The sequence below is a fragment of the Myotis myotis genome, unplaced genomic scaffold (assembly GCF_014108235.1).
Source record: "Myotis myotis isolate mMyoMyo1 unplaced genomic scaffold, mMyoMyo1.p scaffold_m19_p_6, whole genome shotgun sequence".
NCBI classification, from domain to species: domain Eukaryota; kingdom Metazoa; phylum Chordata; class Mammalia; order Chiroptera; family Vespertilionidae; genus Myotis; species Myotis myotis.
Window position 1 is genome coordinate 36079419 of NW_023416368.1, and position 18519 is coordinate 36097937.

General features: G+C 36.8%; 1 protein-coding gene across 18 annotated transcripts in view; it reads left to right on the forward strand.

Moving 5' to 3' along the window:
- The window catches only part of RAPGEF6 (Rap guanine nucleotide exchange factor 6), a 194333-nt gene that overhangs the window by 107859 nt on the left and 67955 nt on the right, over positions 1–18519 (forward strand). For all 18 annotated transcript variants that reach the window (XM_036312320.1, XM_036312334.1, XM_036312322.1 and 15 more), the window contains 6 exons: positions 2050–2186; positions 3759–3917; positions 4476–4628; positions 10298–10462; positions 12355–12462; positions 16164–16367. In XM_036312320.1, the coding sequence (XP_036168213.1) occupies positions 2050–2186; positions 3759–3917; positions 4476–4628; positions 10298–10462; positions 12355–12462; positions 16164–16367 (926 nt within the window). The remainder of the gene's footprint in view (positions 1–2049; positions 2187–3758; positions 3918–4475; positions 4629–10297; positions 10463–12354; positions 12463–16163; positions 16368–18519) is intronic.

Below are 18519 nucleotides of genomic sequence, written 5' to 3' on the forward strand. Positions count from 1 at the left end.
ACACACCTTGGCAGGCAACACACCTGGGGAGACATGGGAGACATTTGTAATAGAGTCAGTAATTAAAAAGCAATACAAGAAAACCCCACTCATTTTCTCATACATTTTCTGGGTCAGGAATTCAGGAGCATCTTAGCTCAGTGGTTCTGGCTCAGTGTCATGAGGTTGTAATATGAAGGTTGAAGTCATCTGAGGCTTTGCTGGACTGAGCTAGAGGACCTATTTCCAAGGTGGCTACTGACATGGCTTTTGGCACAAGGCCTCAAGTCCCCATCATGCGGGTCTCTCCAGAGGCTGCTTAAATGTCCTCGCAGCATGGCAGTCAGCTTTCCCCCAAAGCAAGTAATCCAAGGGAGTAAGGCAGGTGCCACAGTATCTTTTATGATCTGGCTTCAGGATTGACGTATCATTATTTCTTCAAAGTTCTATTTGTCACACAGAACCACCCTCATATAATATGGGAGGTGAATGCATGAGGACATAAATATCAAGAGGGAGGGTGTCATTTAGGGCCATCTTTGAGGTTGGTTGCCCCAGTATGAGAGCTTGTATAGAGGGTCTGATGGGAGCACAGATACTTGTATGCCCTTGATTGAAGAACCGTCCTCCTCTATTGGGAATGGTTGTCCTTTTCAAGCATGCAGCTTTGGCATGGATGCTCATGGAACTGTGACTGTGAGGGAGGTAGGGGTCACCTGCCTAGCCTACCAGATCAACTGAGTCAACCCTGAAAGTCAAACAGATGTCACAGCCAGACCACTCTCACTCACATCCTGTCTCCCCAAATTTATAAAACAAAAGCTTTGATTCCATTAAAGTGGTTTTCCCATTCGTGCTTATGAGACATTTAAAACATAGTACATCGGTGTCCAATGTCTGTGAATTAGCTTTTTTAAAAAAAATTATGTTATAAAAAATGTTTTTACTTCTCTAGCTTGAAAACATATGTAAGTATGTAATTTTTGGTTAAAACTGTGAATTTTCTTTTATGTAATTTCTTACAGAAGTGGTAACTTCCAGTGGTTAAATAATGCTAAAGAAAGAAGAAAAAAAATGCTAAAGATACTAATGTTATCTTTAAAGACAAAGATTTCTTAGTTTCATTATATATTGTTATGATTCAATTAAGATTTTATCCTAGATTTTTCTGTTATAATGGTCATACTGCTGCTGTTCAAATCAGAAGATGCTGGTATTAATGGTAATCATAATCTGTGTGAGTGTAAGTCAATACATTTGAACATTCCTTGCCACTCTAATGACATATAGTTAAATAACCTGCAGTTTAGTTTCATGTTGTGAATATTATCTGGACAAAAACTGAAAGTGCGTTTTTTATGATGAAGAATTGCATACTATGCTATTTTCACAACACTTTTTAAAAATTGAAAATAACAAACTCCCAATTATCTGTGGGTGGATAGCATCTTATAGTTATTTCTGTGTCAGCCCTTAGCTGACTGCTTATATATGTTTCTTCCTTATATTTATCTTTATTACACATGTATTTATACCAGGGAATGGCCTAAGACAGGCACTCAAACATTTGTTGGTTAAAGAATTACCTTGTGTTACTTTGAAAAATCTTGAACTAGAACTTACATTTGTTATTTCTAATTAATTATTGACATTTACTAATAACATTTTTCTTTTAAACTCTAGCCCAATAAGAACTAGATGAAATGCTTTTTCACTAATCCATTAGGTCAAAGGACATCACTATACTAACCAGTATGTAGTGGCATCTCAGGCTAGGAAAATAAGATAATTCTCTACCCTCTTCCAAATCTGTAGTTTCCTGGTTCTGTCTGGAGTTTGTGAGTTCTGGTATCTTCCAGTGTGCCTATATTTTCATGTGAGTCTGAATACATCTATTAACCAAATAACTGATTTTTTTAACCAACATTTATCTTGTGCCTTGATTTCTCTACTTTAGCAGCATATATTCATAAGTTGACTGGGAAATTGGGCATTGAATTCTAAATTTTATTGTATGTTTCAAGTGTCCTTGATGGTCTCTGTACTACTACAATTTCTGTTTTTTAATAGAACAATTACTGGAGTTTATGCACCAGCTCCCTGCTTTTGCAAACATGACCATGAGTGTAAGGAGAGAACTCTGCTCAGTGATGATTTTTGAAGTGGTAGAGCAGGCTGGAGCTATTATTCTTGAAGATGGACAAGAGGTAGGTTAGCAAATAAATGTTACACACTATATAATATGGGAGGTAATTTTTAGAATAATATAATTTCCATAAACTTGTGTGAATCTTGACTTAAAATTAACACACTTATTTTTTTTTAATATATATGATTGATTTTTTACAGAGAGGAAGGGAGAGGGACAGTGAGTTAGAAACATCGATAAGAGAGAAACATCAATCAGCTGCCTCCTGCATACTGGGGATGTGCCCGCAACCAAGGTACATGCCCTTGACCAGAATCGAACCTGGGACCTTTCAGTCCGCAGGCCGATGCTCTATCCACTGAGCCAAACCGGTTAGGGCAGGGGTGGGCAAACTTTTTGACTCGAGGGCCACAATGGGTTCTTAAACTGGACCGGAGGGCCGGAACAAAAGCATGGATGGAGTGCTTGTGTGAACTAATATAAATTCAAAGTAAACATCATTACATAAAAGGGTACGGTCTTTTTTTTTTTTTTAGTTTTATTCATTTCAAACGGGCAGGATTCGGCCCGCGGGCCGTAGTTTGCCCACGGCTGGGTTAGGGCAATACACTTATTTTTAAATGAATGCCAAGTTTGCGGTAGTTACAATTTTCTTAAGAGATAAGTTATTACTTTTGTTTTTGTATTTTTTCTTAATTTTTATTTCCTAGCGTAGAATAAATGTTTAATAGTTACTATTCATTGAACCACATTTGTTTTTACTTCTCAAATTAAGTCATAAGATTTTTTTTAAAATTCGTAATTATTATTCTATTCGTATATTTATATCATTGTTTAAAATGTTTATCAGGTATTTACTCAACTGTCCTTATCCCTTTTGTATATTAATGTTTTTTTAAAAAAGAATGAGGGAGGCATTGATACAGATGCCTCCCAGTGGACTGCTGTCAGTTGAGGCCTTTATATAGCAATTCTATGTTCAGAAATGCTCCCTGGCAATTCGTGGATAGGTGAGGGGAGAATGCAGAGAAATTGAAAGGTATTATTGCTGTTAGAAAGTACTTCACTATTTTTCTTATTAAACTGATAAAAATTAATGCTGAGATGTTAGTCAGTGAACATTATGTATTGCCAGTATTTTTTCTGGAAAGTCATTTAGAAATTTTTAACATGTGCCCCAAAGTATTAATAGTTTCTAACCTATCATTCCCCTTATGAGTGTCTTTCCTTGGGACATAATATAAAACTCAAAGATTCATGCCAAAAGGTGATCATTGAAGCATATTTATAATAGTGAAAATTGGAAATGACCAAAAATAATACAGTTATAAGAAGTGGTTAACTGAATTATTATAAACCACGGGATGTAATATTATGTTGATATTCAAGTCATTTTAAAGTTTGATGGAAATTCTTTGAGAACTAATTTGGTGACTAAAAGAAGAAAGAGTGAAATAAGCTTCCATGGTTTGCATAGACAGGCATCAGGTGTTACTGACAGTATTTAGTAATATAATCAGACCTTCCCTTTACTTTTTTAAATTATACAAGTTCTATATATTGATTATTTTTCCAAGTTAACATATAATTTTTTTTTTAAGATTCTTAAAACCTGTCTTTTTCTCTATAGCTTGACTCATGGTATGTTATTTTAAATGGCACTGTAGAAATCAGCCATTCAGATGGAAAAGTTGAAAATCTCTTTATGGGAAATAGTTTTGGAATTACTCCCACTCTGGATAAGCAGTACATGCATGGAGTTGTTAGGACTAAAGTAGATGATTGCCAGGTAAGCTTATGTCTTTGGTCTTGCACTCTCGTTTGTTGACTAAGAATGGCTGAGCCTGTTTTTCCTTCCTTAAAATAAAATAGCTTTATTTGAAAATTATCAGTTTCAAAAGTTCACAGTTAATAAAGGAAATTAGATTTTATATTTCACATGTTTGTGAGATGGAACAAATTGTAAATTTTTAAGAGGGTATACCAAATATTGGTTTGTTAAATTTCTATCCGATAGCAACCAGTTCATTCTTTTTTCTTGTTTTAAATAAAGGAAGGAAATAGGAACTTCTGAGTTGTTTCTAATTCCCGCTTCATGTTTTCTTTGCATAGTATCAGTTTTGAGAGTAGTTCACTTCTCCTTTTAGAGCAGAATTCAAAATCAAAAACTCCTTGGTCTCTGTGCGTGAGTTATTTATTTCATCTTGATTTTTGTGAAGAATTAAAGGGATTGAATAAAAAAGAACTGATGCCGCTTGATTTCCTACCTTTGTGCTCTGCCTTGGTGCGTAGTGATATATTTATGTACTACAGATTTGTTAATTGTCCCCATGTTGTTCTCGGACAGTTTGTCTGCATAGCCCAGCAGGATTATTGGAGAATTTTAAATCATGTGGAAAAAAATACCCATAAAGTTGAAGAAGAGGGAGAAATTGTTATGGTGCATGAGCACCGTGAACTAGATCGGAGTGGAACCAGGAAAGGACACATTGTAATCAAGGTGAGTGTTTTTACTTATTATTCTAGTCACTGATAGAATAAAGCTTTCATCTTGACTAGAAGGCTTTGAGCCACTTTTTGAGTAGTGCAAGATAATTGATTAACTTTGAGATCTAATTTAAATAACTATTGGTTCTTTTTGCTTTTTTTAAAGTTGATTTTTACACATTTTATTGATGAAGGGTGACATTGCTGTTTAACATTAGTATGGATAGGATATTATTTTAGGATATACTGGTCAAAGTTTTTCTTCTTAAATTCATTTTGTGATCCATTGATAATAGGAGTTAATTTCATCAAAGACAACAATATTTAGAAACAACAGAAAATGAAAGGACCAACCATAAAGGCATAAGGAATCTTAGATGAAGATGCAGTGCTTAGTGGATCTCTGTGATGTTGAAATAGGCATTAACTTCTCTGAACCTTAGTTGTCTTGTCTGCAAATGCGGGTGATATGAAAGCCTTTATTAGGGCTAAATGAGGTAAATAAAAAAGATTGCACATTGTAGAATATTAGTATCGATGTCCGTGATGTTTTCCCTTCTCTAACTCCCTCTCTCTTCTACCCTGTACCCTCTTGTCCTCTGGTCACCCCCTCACTCTCCTGTCTATTTAAAGCCCTCTAGATATAAAATAGAGCAATCCTAGTTATAAGAGAAAAAATAATCACATGACTATTTCTCTTTTAAAGTTAATCTTGGTTGCAAAATAAGTAAGTGTTACAAATGTAACTGCTTATTTACAGGGACTGTAAATAAGGGACTGATGTCAGATTGGAGTCAGGAGTCAGGCTGTTCCTCAGTCTTTTTTTTTTTTCTATGATAAGTGTAAGTTTTGTATGTAGAAAAGGTGAACATATGGATCGATTGCCTGTGTGGGGCTTATGGTTTTTAATGCTTTATTTTTAAATGATTTTTTTCAAATTTACAGAGAGCTCCCTGACTCAGATTCCTCAAATGTTAACATTTCCCTGCATTTCTCCATTATCAGCAGTCTCTTTCTGAACCACTGAGAGCAATCTGTAAATGTGATGCCTTATCACTCCTAAATATTCCATATGTATTTCCTTAAAACAAAAACACTCTACTATGTAAACAGCGTAGAACCCTTCAAGCTGGGAAATGAGCATTGATAAAGTAAAACCATGTAGCTCACAGACCCTATTTAAATTTTTAGCAACTATCCCAGCAACAGACCTTTTTCCTTTCTGGTCTAGGATCTTATTTGGGAACACAGTTGCATTTAGGTCTACTCCAAGAACAGTCTTTCCCTATTCATATTTTCAGTAGTTATAAAGAATACAGACCCTATATTTTATAGTATGACCCTCAGCCTGCATCTATCTATTCAATGTTTCCTGATGACTACACTCAAGTCATGCATTCCTGGCAGGAATTCTACATAAATGGTGTGCTCTTTTCAGTGCCTCATATCAAGTTGCACATGTCAACCTGTCGCACCATCTTAATCACCTGGTCAGGTGGATATCTTTTTGTAACTTTTTTTCACTGAAAAGTTACCGTTTACCCTTTGTAATTGATGAGTATTTGGAGGAGAGATGTTCTGGGATAGTGGCAATATGTTCTACAAGTCTCTATCCACCAGCCTTATTTTTATTGACTATTCCTGCCTAATATGGTTACTTTCTATTTCCATTATTTTTTTTCTACATTTATTGTCATTCAACTATAAAGATGAGCATTCTCATATCATCAGTGTTGTTTCAGTGGTCAAATTTTCCCAGAGTTGGCCAGTGAGACTCTCTTAAGACTGATTGCTGTATCTTGTTAAAAAAAAAAATGTTGCCGAAACCGGTTTGGCTCAGTGGATAGAGCGTCGGCCTGCGGACTGAAGGGTCCCGGGTTCGATTCCGGTCAAGGGCATGTACCTGGGTTGTGGGCATATCCCCAGTAGGAGATGTGCAGGAGGCAGCTGATCGATGTTTCTCTCTCATCGATGTTTCTAACTCTCTATCTCTCTCCCTTCCTCTCTGTAAAAAATCAATAAAATATATTTAAAAAAAAATGTTTTTATTGACTTTTAGAGAGAGAGGAGGGAGGGAAAGTGATAGAAAGATAGAAACATCGATGAGAGAGAAATATCGTCAGTCACCTTCGCCTGCACACCCCCTACTGACCAGGAATCGAACCGGTGACTTCTTGGTTCATGGGTCAACAATGCTCAACCACTGACCCACACTGGCCAGGCTTCTGTGTCCTTTTGACATGTCCCCATCATTTTTTGAGAGTTTCCTTATTATCTGGCAAAACAAGGTGTTCCAGGTTCACCTTATATTTATAGCTTTGGAATCATCCATTTCTCTAGAGTTTCCTGGATCATTCTAGTGGAGAATAGCATTTGAAAATGAAGATCTGGGCATTTACTCATTGCCACTGAAGTATCATTGCTTCGCAAGCAGGTCAAGTGGGCAGCGAATTTGACATGCTTGTTCTAGAGCCTCTCCTCAGGCAGAGCTAAGAAATCTATAATAATAAAAGTGTAATATGCTAATTAGACCTGACGTCCTTCCAGACAAAGCCAGGGCTGTGAGGGAAGCGCAGGGCCCGGTTGCCAGAGGGAAGCTGGGTTGGCAGCCGCGGGAAGGGAGGTCTACTCTTGGACGAATTTTGTGCATTGGGCCTCTAGTATATGTATGTTTTAACTATAAATACATACACATCTATAAAGTTTGTGTATCCATTTATCTGTAACAATCTTGAGTTATTACCAATACTTCCAATAATTATTATACAATAGTTTTTGGTTTGGTTTGGTTTTTTTAAAATATATTTTTATTGATTTCAGAGAGAGATAAAGGAAGAGTAAGAGATAAAAACATCAGTGATGAGAGAGAATCATCAATCGGCTGCCTCCTGCACGCCCCCTGCTGGGGATCGAGCCTGCAACCCGTGCTTGTGCCCTGACCAGGATTCGAACCCTTAATTTCTGGTTCATAGGTCATCACTCAACCATTGAGCCATACCGGCCAGGCTACAAAAGTTTTTTCTAGTTTTTCCTTTCTATATTTGTAAATAGCTTCCCCAATAGTGGTTCTTTTTATGCTTTGTATAGTTACTTATTTGCTCATCATAACCAATCTCTACAGCCAGCAATCTCCTTTACCAGCCAGCTCTATACTCACTGTCTCCCAGTATCCAGCTTATTGGATGCTACTGAGCGCTTCAGTGACATGCCTTTGCATGACTCGATATAAAGTTTTAAATATATGACCTAGTCTCCACAGCTCTCGTGTTTCAATGACTTAGCCTAGTCCCCACAAGTATCCTACCTCAATGATTTAGCCCAACGATTTTCAACCTTTTTCATCTCATGGCACACATAAACTAGTTATTAAAATTTCTGTGGCACACCAAAAAATCTATTTTTTGCCAACCTGACAACAAGTATAGGTATAGTTTTAATTCATTCACACCGTCCACCTATTGTGTTGGTTCTTGTCATATTTTTATTTGACAGTCTGAGGGAAAAGAGTTCAGTGCCCCTAACTAGATAGTCAAATATTGCATGTTTTAAAAATTATCAGTGCACACAAGTTGAAAATCACTGATTTAGCCCATCAGGATAATGGCCTTTAACATGTTGATCATTTCCACCCATGACTTACATACATGATCTAAGAACCAGATTTAAGTGACTTCAAATCATGATTAGCCTAAATAATAAACCCAGTTTGGTGCTCGTAGAATGTTTTGGAGGGTGGGAGAAGTTTGGGAATGACCTGTGTTGCCTTTTTCCTTAAGTAGGTTAAATGAAGAGCCTTATTTCTGACTTCCTGTTAGAAGAATGATTTACATACACTGGTAGTAATAGGTACTTAAAAAATATCTTAGATATGAACATTGTTAGGATTAGTGTATATTTTCTATATAGTTACTTTGACCCATGAATTATTTGGATGAATAAAACAAATTAAAATTTGAGGTTATGGACAGCAGTCATGTTTTTATATTTGGCTTAGCATCTGGTTTATTTCTGTATTTGTTCTGTGTATCTACTTTTGAAAAGGCTGCAAAAGTAATTTTAACATTGACTTAGAACAGTGATTCTCAACCTGTGGGTCGCGACCCCTTTGGGGGTCGAATGACCCTTTCACAAGAGTCGCCTAAGACCATCGGAAAAGACATATATAATTACATATTGTTTTTGTGATTAATTACTATGCTTTAATTATGTTCAATTTGTAACAATGAAATTGGGGGTCACCACAACATGAGGAACTGTATTAAAGGGTCGCGGCATTAGGAAGGTTGAGAACCACTGACTTAGAAGCTCAAAGATGAGCAGTAGATAAATGTTATTTTATTCCTTTTTATAAATTTGGAGACAGGCAAGCAGCTAAAACTCTGAGTTATGTAAAAATTCTAGAACTTCTGGTTCCTCTCAAGATGGTGAACTAGCATGGAGAAACTAAAGAAGAGGAAACTTCTCTTCTGAGAAGTAACAACAATAAAACAAGCTATCCTGAGCTGGTGTGTTGTTCCTGTTGCCTGAGGAAGAAGATAATTTGGAATATGATTAATTTAATTTGGAGGAAAGTTGTTAGGGTTTTTTGTTGTTTTGTTTTAATGGGATTTTAAAAATATATATATAGCTATATTTTATTTTTATTTATTTATTTTTGGTTAATCCTCACCTGAGGATAGTTTTCCTATTTTTTTTTTTTTTTTAAGGGAGAGTAGAAGAGAGAGGGAAAGACAGAGAAATATCTTTGTGAGAGATTGGTTGCCTCCTGCACAGGCCGGGCAGGGAAGGAGCCTGCAACCAAGGTGTGTGCCCTTGACCGGAATCCTTTGGTCCACAGGCCCACACTCTATCCACTGAGCCAAACCGACTAGGCTAAAAATATATTTTTATTGACTTCAGAGAGGAAGGGACAGGGGAAGTGAGATAGAAACATCAATGATGACAGAGAATTATTGATCAGCTGCCTCCTGCATGCCGCCTAACTGGGGATTGAGCCCGAAACCAGGCATGCACCCAGAATCAAACTCGGGATCATTCAGTCCACAGGCCGATGCTCTAGCCACTGAGCCAAACCGGCTAGGGTAGGATATTTTTTTGTTTAATGTTTTAACCCTCAACTCTTTCTTGTGTTGCCTTGGGAGAATCATCATTACATCCCTCCTTTGCAGTATAATTAGCAGTAACAGTCCATACCAGGGTTAAATCAGTGAAATTTAAAAGCCCTGCTACGATGAAATGCCAATAAAAAAACAGCTGAGTAAATTTTTATTCCTCTGCCTTTTTTCTCTCTAAACCTAGGGTGGGGAACCTTTTTTCTTCCAAGAGCCATTTGGATATTTATAACATCATTCACTTACTGTAATTCACTTAATATAAATTTATATTGCTGTGAAAAAAACCTCCTAGATTTACTGAATTTCAAGTGCCGCCTGTGGTTCACATTTCACTGGCCTTATACAGCCCTCAAGCTGGACGTTCCCTGACCCTGCTCTAAATCTCTGGGTGCTGATGGATTACAACCTGTAGAGACTACCTAATCCCAGTGCTAAGTGTTTTAAGGGAGACACTCTTCTTTGAGGACCTTTCTAATGGAGTGGCTACAAGGGGAAGTGATTAATAGGAGTTCTTTGATTTTTGAGCTATTTGTTTATTTTCTAATCTTTTCTATCTTTGGATTTTTAGGCAACACCTGAGCGTCTCATCATGCATTTAATAGAAGAACATTCCATTGTGGACCCAACTTACATAGAAGATTTTCTATTAACTTACAGGACATTTCTTGAAAGTCCTTTGGATGTTGGGATCAAACTATTGGAATGGTTTAGAATTGACAGTTTAAGAGATAAGGTTTGTATTATAAACATAAGGGACGTGAAAGTGATTTTAACCTTTAAATTTCGTTCATAAAACCTTTTGCAGTTGATAAATTAAATGTTTATTTTATTTTGATAAAATTCAGTTCACCTAAAAAAATAGTGAGCCAGTATTGATGTATCTCTGTATAGTTATTTTATGACAAAATAGTGTGTTAAAAGTGGATATGAGCCTTATAAGACAAAAACGGAAATAAGGCTGTGGTGTAGCTGCAAATTCAGAAAACACAATTGCCACATGAGAGTATTATTGAACTTTCTCAAAATATTTCATTGTTTCTGAAGATTTAAAAGTTGATTAGTAGTTTAGAAAGATTATTCAAGTAAATTTTTTTTTTTTTCAAGAGGGCTTAGATTGTTTGTAAGCCCCAAAATAGAATATGTTGATTTTTCTTTATAGTATCATTTGAAAACAATTGGTCTTTTTTACCTTAATTTATATCTGCTGTGACTTATTTAAATCTACCTTTGAATATTTTTTGCATTAAATAGTTATCTATTTTAAATAGATTATTTTGCCTAATTTCATGGGGTATTCATATATATAATGGAAAGACTGGTAATGCCTTGCAAATTGGTGGAATTCTGTTATGTTAAGAAACATCAAAGTAGGGCCATAATTGCTTCGTGTGTCTGAGTTATATTTTAAAGGAAATAAATTAGAATTAGCTGGATTGCATTATTCTGTTGTTTAAAAAACTAAAATGTCCAAAACTACAGGCTTACCCCTCTTTTACCCCCCAGATTATAAAGAGTTACTTTGATTGGTGAGGAAATAAAGGGTGCTAAGAGTGAATAAAAATGATGTAGAGACAACTAGATATCCACGTGCAAAAGAATCAACTCAAAGTGGATCAGACCTAAAATAAGAGCTAAAACTATAAAACTCTTAGAAGAAAAGAAGAGGTACAAAAATCATGACCTTGGATTTGGCAGTGTTTTCTTAGATATGATACTCAAAGCACAAGCAACAAAGGGAAAAATAGATAAACTGAGTTTTGTCAAAATTTAAAATGTGGTATAGCCATATAATGAAATATTATTTAACCATGAAAAGGAATGAAACATAGATATGGTCCTTGAAAACAATATGCTAAGTGAAAAACCAGACACACAAGTTCACATATTGTATGAAATATCCAAAATGAGCAAATACACATAGAAAAGCAAATTGGTGGCTGCAGAGAAGCCAGAATGGGAGGTAACTGCTTAATAGAATGGGGCAATGAAATGTTCTGGAACTAGGTAGTGGTGATTGTTGCACACCACTGTGAATGAGCTAAATGCCAACATTTAAAGTGGTCAAATGGTGGTTTTATGTGTATTCTATCATAATTTTTTAAATATATGACATAAATTGCATAGTTAGCTAGGCACATTATTCAACTTCCATTTGTTAGCTTTTAATTGTTCTGTTAATTTGTGACACAAAGTAAAAGCAATTCATAACTTTGAAAACTCATGGTATTTATAAATGAAGTAAATCTCAGATCTGTTTTTGTTATAATTTTGGTTAAATGGTCTTGACTATGGCAATACTTTTTATATGTTTGTCCTCAGGAGCTTGCATTTTAGGATACTGTCTGAAATATATATCTCATGTGCTTACATCTTAACATCCAGGTTTGTGTATTCTCACTGAGAACAGAGTCTTGGCTCTATGTTACTTGTATTCCCAAGCTCAACTAAACTATGTCTCTCTGTTAGAACGAACCTTTTAAGTGCAGGAAAGGGAAGAGGGTGTTAGTCGTGTGTAGGAAAGGGAGGAGGGGGTTAGCCGTAAAACTCAGTTTGGGGCATGTTTTGGAATCTGTGGTGAAAGAATGCCTTTCGTAACATCACACTGCCTTCTTCATATTTCCACAGGTAACACGGATTGTTTTATTATGGGTAAATAATCATTTTAATGATTTTGAAGGTGATCCTGCTATGACTCGATTTCTGGAGGAATTTGAAAAAAATCTGGAAGATACAGTAAGGCTCAAAAAAATTTATCTTTTTTTTTTTTTTTTTTAGAGTTTAGGGATTCCTCCCCCATTCTCCCCAAGAACAGCAATTCAGAGCAGCTTTCATCTTCTGTGTCTTGAATGTCTGTTCTGAGAACTTCCATATCCATATTCTGTTCTTCTGTTCATCTTCTGCCACTCCAACCCAGACAAACATCATGCTTCCTCCTGACTCTTCTGTTTCTGCTATAAGACTAACGATAATGTTTTCTCCTAGTCACCCAGGTTTATAAACTCTTGTGTATATGTGGTCCCCCTCTCTGCCTGATTTCTCTGGTCAAGATGTACAGAGAGTTGCTCAAGTGACCTGGGTCACTATACACATATTTTCCATGGTCTGTCTCAGCCATTTCTTCTCTTCTTCTTCTTCTTCTTCTTTTTTTTTTTTTATCCTCACTCAAGGAGTGAGCATATTTTTTCCATTGATTTTTAGAGAGAGTGGAAGGAAGCGGGCAGGGGGGAGAGAGAGAGAGAGGAGAGAAAAAGAAACATGGATGTGAGAGAGACACACCTATTAGTAGCCTCCTGCATGTGCCCTGACCAGGGGCAGAGATCAAATCTGCGACCGGCCCTTGACCAGGAATTGAACCTACAACCCTTCAGTCTGTGGGCCCACGCTCTACCCACTGAGCACACTGGCCAGGGCTCAGCCCTTCTTCACTCCCCAGTTTAGGCCCTCATTTTCTTTTTTTTCTTTTTTAATTTTAATTTTAATTTTTTTTTTTAATTTATTGCTTAAAGTATTACAAAGGGTATTACATATGTGTCCATTTTATCCCCCCGCCCTAGACAGTCCCCTAGCCTCCCCTATCCCCCAGTGTCTTATGTCCATTGGTTATGCTTACATGCATGCATACAAGTCCTTTAGTTGATCTCTTACCCCCCTTTCTCCTGCCCCCCAACCCTCCCCGGCCTTCCCGCTGCAGTTTGACAATCTGAGGCAGCTCTGCCTCTGTATCTATTATTGTTCAAAAGTTTATAATGGTCTCTATTATCCATGAATGAGTGAGATCATGTGGTATTTTTCCTTCATTGACTGGCTTATTTCACTTAGCATAATGCTCTCCAGTTCCATCCATGACGTTGCAAATGGTAAGAGTTCCTTCCTTTTTAGAGCAGCATAGTATTCCATCGTGTAGATGTACCACAGTTTTCTAATCCATTCATCTACTGATGGGCACTTAGGCTGTTTCCAGATCTTAGCTATGGTGAATTGTGCTGCTATGAACATAGGGGTGCATATATCCTTTCTGATTGGTGTTTCTGGTTTCTTGGGATATATTCCTAGAAGTGGGATCACAGGGTCAAATGGGAGTTCCATTTTCAGTTTTTTAAGGAAACTCCATACTGTCTTCCATAGTGGCTGCACCAGTCTGCATTCCCACCAGCAGTGCACAAGTGTTCCTTTTTCTCCACATCCTCTCCAGCACTTGTCATTTGTTGATTTGTTGATGATAGCCAGTCTGACAGGTGTGAGATGGTACCTCATTGTTGTTTTGATTTGCATCTCTCGGATGATTAGTGACTTTGAGCATGTTTTCATATGTGTCTTGGCTTTCTGAATGTCCTCTTTTGAAAGGTGTCTATTTAGGTCCTTTGCCCATTTTTTGATTGGATTGTTTATCTTCCTTTTGTTAAGTTGTATGAGTTCCCTATAAATTTTGGAGATTAGGCCCTTATCAGATATGACATTGGCAAATATGTTTTCCCGCGCAGTGGGTTTTCTCGTTGTTTTGTTGATGGTTTCTTTTGCTGTGCAGAAGCTTTTTATTTTGATGTAGTCCCATTTGTTCATTTTCTCTTTAGTTTCAAGTGCCCTAGGAGCTGTATCAGTGAAGAAATTGCTTCGGCATATGTCTGAGATTTTGTTGCCTTTAGGCCCTCATTTTCTTATGCCTGATCTGTTATAAAAGCCTCCTGATTTTAGTTCTAGTCTCTCTTCTAGTCCATTCTTTGTGGTCAAAAGATTGTTTTTGAACCACAAATGAGATGACTATTACTCTGTCAATAAACCAAAGTGTTTCCTACCAAAATAATTCTCACCTCTATATTCAGGTCCCTCACCTACATTTTCAGCTTTTTTCCTTTGAACCCTTGATTATAGCCAACCAGGTTACTTTATATTCTTTTCCGAAGTTCTCTCAAGCTGGAATTCTCTTCTTCAAGTCTTCCAGATGTGCTTCAAGGCCTATCTTATATATATCATTTCTACATTAGATTTTCTAAGTCATCCTTCTGCATGTGATTTCACTTGTTCTAAATATTCAACACCTAATATGATCACCTCAAGGTGCTCACAGTAGCTATTTATAAATCCATTTTATTCTCCCTTCTATATATAAAGTTTTGAACTGCAACCAAGTTGTCTTTGCTTCAAGCAACTGCAATTTCAGGAAGAAATAAAAATACTAGTATAGCTGAGGAGTCATTGACTGAATTAACACCCAAAACCCATCACTCGCTATATGTGAACTTGGACAAGTTGCCTAAACTTTTGTGCCTCAGTTGTCTTATTTTATAGATAATTGTCCCTAGTTTGGAATGTTATGAGGATTATAATGAACTAATGAGTGTAACAGTCTAAGAACAAAACGGGCACATAGCAAATGCTCAAGAATTATTGTTATTAGTCATAGAGTATAAGTGGATTGAGTTGCATAAAGGGGGAAATTGGCAGACTTTTGTCCCTTTTTCTGCTCCTTAGTTCCTCTAGCCTTTTGGGCATCATGTCTGCTGTATGCAAAATGGGAGATTGAATGGAACTGGGGAATCTGACTAAGAGGTCATAGAGGCCTCCATCATTTGGGTCTTCCAGTGCTGGCTTGAATAGATATTCAAGGGGCTCATGGAAGATAGAAGGGGCCTTACAATCATGGGATATTTTCCCCCCAGTAATCAGCTAGTCATCAATTATTTATGGAATTCTACTTTATACTTCAAGGTGTTATATAGAATCAGAACAGGTGTAAGACTTGGTCCTTACCCAAGGAGTGAGCATATTTTTTCCATTGATTTTTAGAGAGAGTGGAAGGACGGGTGGGGGGAGGGGAGGAAGAAACATGGATGTGAGACACACTGAATAGTTGCCTCCTGCATGCTGAAAAAACTTTAGCTTCTTGTTATGGATATGAGATTTATATATATTACACTATTTGAGAGTAGTTGGATATTAAACTGGTATTAGAATATAGAAGTTAGAATATTACTAAATTTAAAGAAGATCTAAAATAATATGGGAATAGCATTCTTGGGAGAGGTGGAGACATGACTCTGTCTTTGGATATTAGTATTTGGAAAGGTGGTTCAAGTCCTATAAGGTTTTAAATAAATGTTTTAAAATGACTTGGGTTGTATATAACAGCCAGGAGATAAGCAAGATAGTACAGTAAGTATTAGGGAAGGTTTAAGAAATGAGGAGTAATTTCTTGTCATCCCCCTCTAAATGAGACATCACTTTGAAATCTTTTCTAATTTGTAATTATCTAGAAGTTTTCATATTAAGAGATGCTTAAGAGTGCTCTGGGGTGGAAGTTCTCCTTCACTTTTATTCACCCCAACTTACATGTTCTTTACTCTGCTTTAATTCTAATAATTTTAGGTCATTTTTGTTAAAGCCTATAGTAGTAGATACATACATTTGTATACATTTTTCTTTTTTCTACTTTCTAGAAAATGAATGGTCATCTCCGGTTATTGAATATTGCATGTGCTGCAAAGGCTAAGTGGAGACAAGTTGTGCTGCAAAAAGCCTCCCGGGAGTCCCCTCTGCATTTCAGTCTTAATGGAGGAAGTGAGAAGGGATTTGGTATTTTTGTTGAAGGAGTAGAACCTAATAGCAAAGCTGCTGATGCAGGACTGAAACGTGGTGATCAGGTAAGTCAGCAATTTTCAACCTTTCTCATCTCGTGGCACACATAAACTAATTACTAGAATTCTGTGGCACATCAGAAAATATATTGTTTTTGCCAATCTGACAGAAAAATAGATATAATTTTTATTAATTCACACTGACCAGTTATTGTTGTGTTGGCTCTTGTTATTTTTTTATTTGCCGATATAAGGGAAAAGAGGTAATGCCCCTGACTAAACAGTGAGGTATTGTGTGTCTTAAAAAATCGCTGAGGTAAGTGGATAACCGACCACTTAACTTAAAGCCTCCTTGCCCTGGATGTTGTGACTCGGTTGGTTGGGTGTCTTCCTGTGCACCAAAAGGTTGCTGGTTTCATTCTCCGGCAGGAGGCAGCTGATTGATGATTTGTTCTCACATCGATGTTTCTTTTTCTATCTCTTCCTTCCTCTCTCCTCGGGGGCAACTTAAGTTTTTTAACTTAAAACCTTTTTTTTTAATCCTCACCCCAGGATATGTCTCCACTGATTTTACAGAAGGAGAGAGAGAGAGAGAAACATCATTGTGAGAGAGAAACATTCATCAATTGACTGTCATATGCACCCTGCAAACCCGCAACCTAAGTACGTGCCCTGACTGAGAATTGCACTTGCCACCTTTGGTGTACAGGACAGTGCTCCAAGCAACTGAGTCACCCAGCCAGGGCTAAATTAAAGCCTTCCTATAAGTGATAAGTCTGCTACTTCTTTTGTCACCTACTATATCTTCAAATAAACATGATCAATTTAAGGAAGTATTGTTAGAGCTTTTTGAGATGTGGTATTTTAAAATGGCTTATTTTAAAATGATTTTGTCATGTATCTATCACTTTTAGTGGGAAATTTGATATAGTATGGCCAGAAACAGCATGGTTGTCTAGGCACTATCAACATGACCTTTTTGAATGGTCCTGCCCATCCTCTAAGGATTAGGAAACTGTATATCTGGCAACTTCAAAGTTTTTCAGAAAACTCAGTATATGAGTTAGCACCCTTGGAAGGTTGGAAGGAGCAAGCACTTCCATTCATAGCACTCTAAAATGTAAGTGGCTTGAGATTACCATAAATGATGGTTTCAGCTTAAATAATGTTCATATGATAATAGACTACAATTCATAAGCAGTGAGCCAGGTAAGGGACTAGGGGAAAGGAGATACTCAGAGAAAGTTGGTAGGGATTTATTCTCTCCTTATAGGCATTAAGTAACTGTAGTGCGGCATATTTCAAAATCTTGATTACTGACAACCTTATTACTAAAATATGCAATTCCTAGGCTCACATCAGTCCTATTAATCACATTCTCCAGATCTGAAGTCTGTGAATCTGTATTTTTAACAAAGCTCTCTAGATGATTCTTATGTACAGCAAAGAGTGGTTTCCCAAATCTAGCTGAATCACTTGGGAAGCTTACTTTTCTCCATTTTAAAATTTTGGTTAGTTCATCCATTAATTGAGAATGTAGCTTTATATTACTTTTAACTGAACCATACTATTTTTTTTTTTTTAATAAGTTTTGGGCATTCACATTAGAAGTTGTTTTGTATCTCAGAACAGGAATTCTCAACCAGGGGTGACTTTGCCCCCCAGGAGAAATTTGGCAATGTCTGGATATATTTTTAATTGTCATGACTTGGGGATTACTACTGGCATCTAATGGATAGGGGCCAGGATGCTGCTATACTGCCTATAACACCTCACAATAGAACAGCCCCCACAACAAAGAGTTATCCAACCCAGATGTCAATAATACAGACAGTTAAGAAACTCTGATATAAAATTGTAATGATCCCCTTTTTTCCTTAAGGGGGCTTTTTAAAAAATAGAGATTTCTCAGCCTTGCCTGGGATTGCTTATTAAGAATTTCTAGTACTTAGGATCCTGGAGTCAGTATATTTATTATTTCAGGAATTTATTGTGAACACATTTAAAAATCATTTTTTTTAATTTAATTTAATTTTTTTTCTTAATTAAATCTTTATTGTTCAGATTATTACATTTGTTCCCCTTTTTTCCCCCCATAACTCCCCTCCTCCCAGTTCCCGCCCCACCCTCCGACCTCACTCCCCACCCACTGTCCTCATCCATAGGTGCACGATTTTTGTCCAATCTCTTCCCGAATCTCCCACACCCCTTTCCCCCC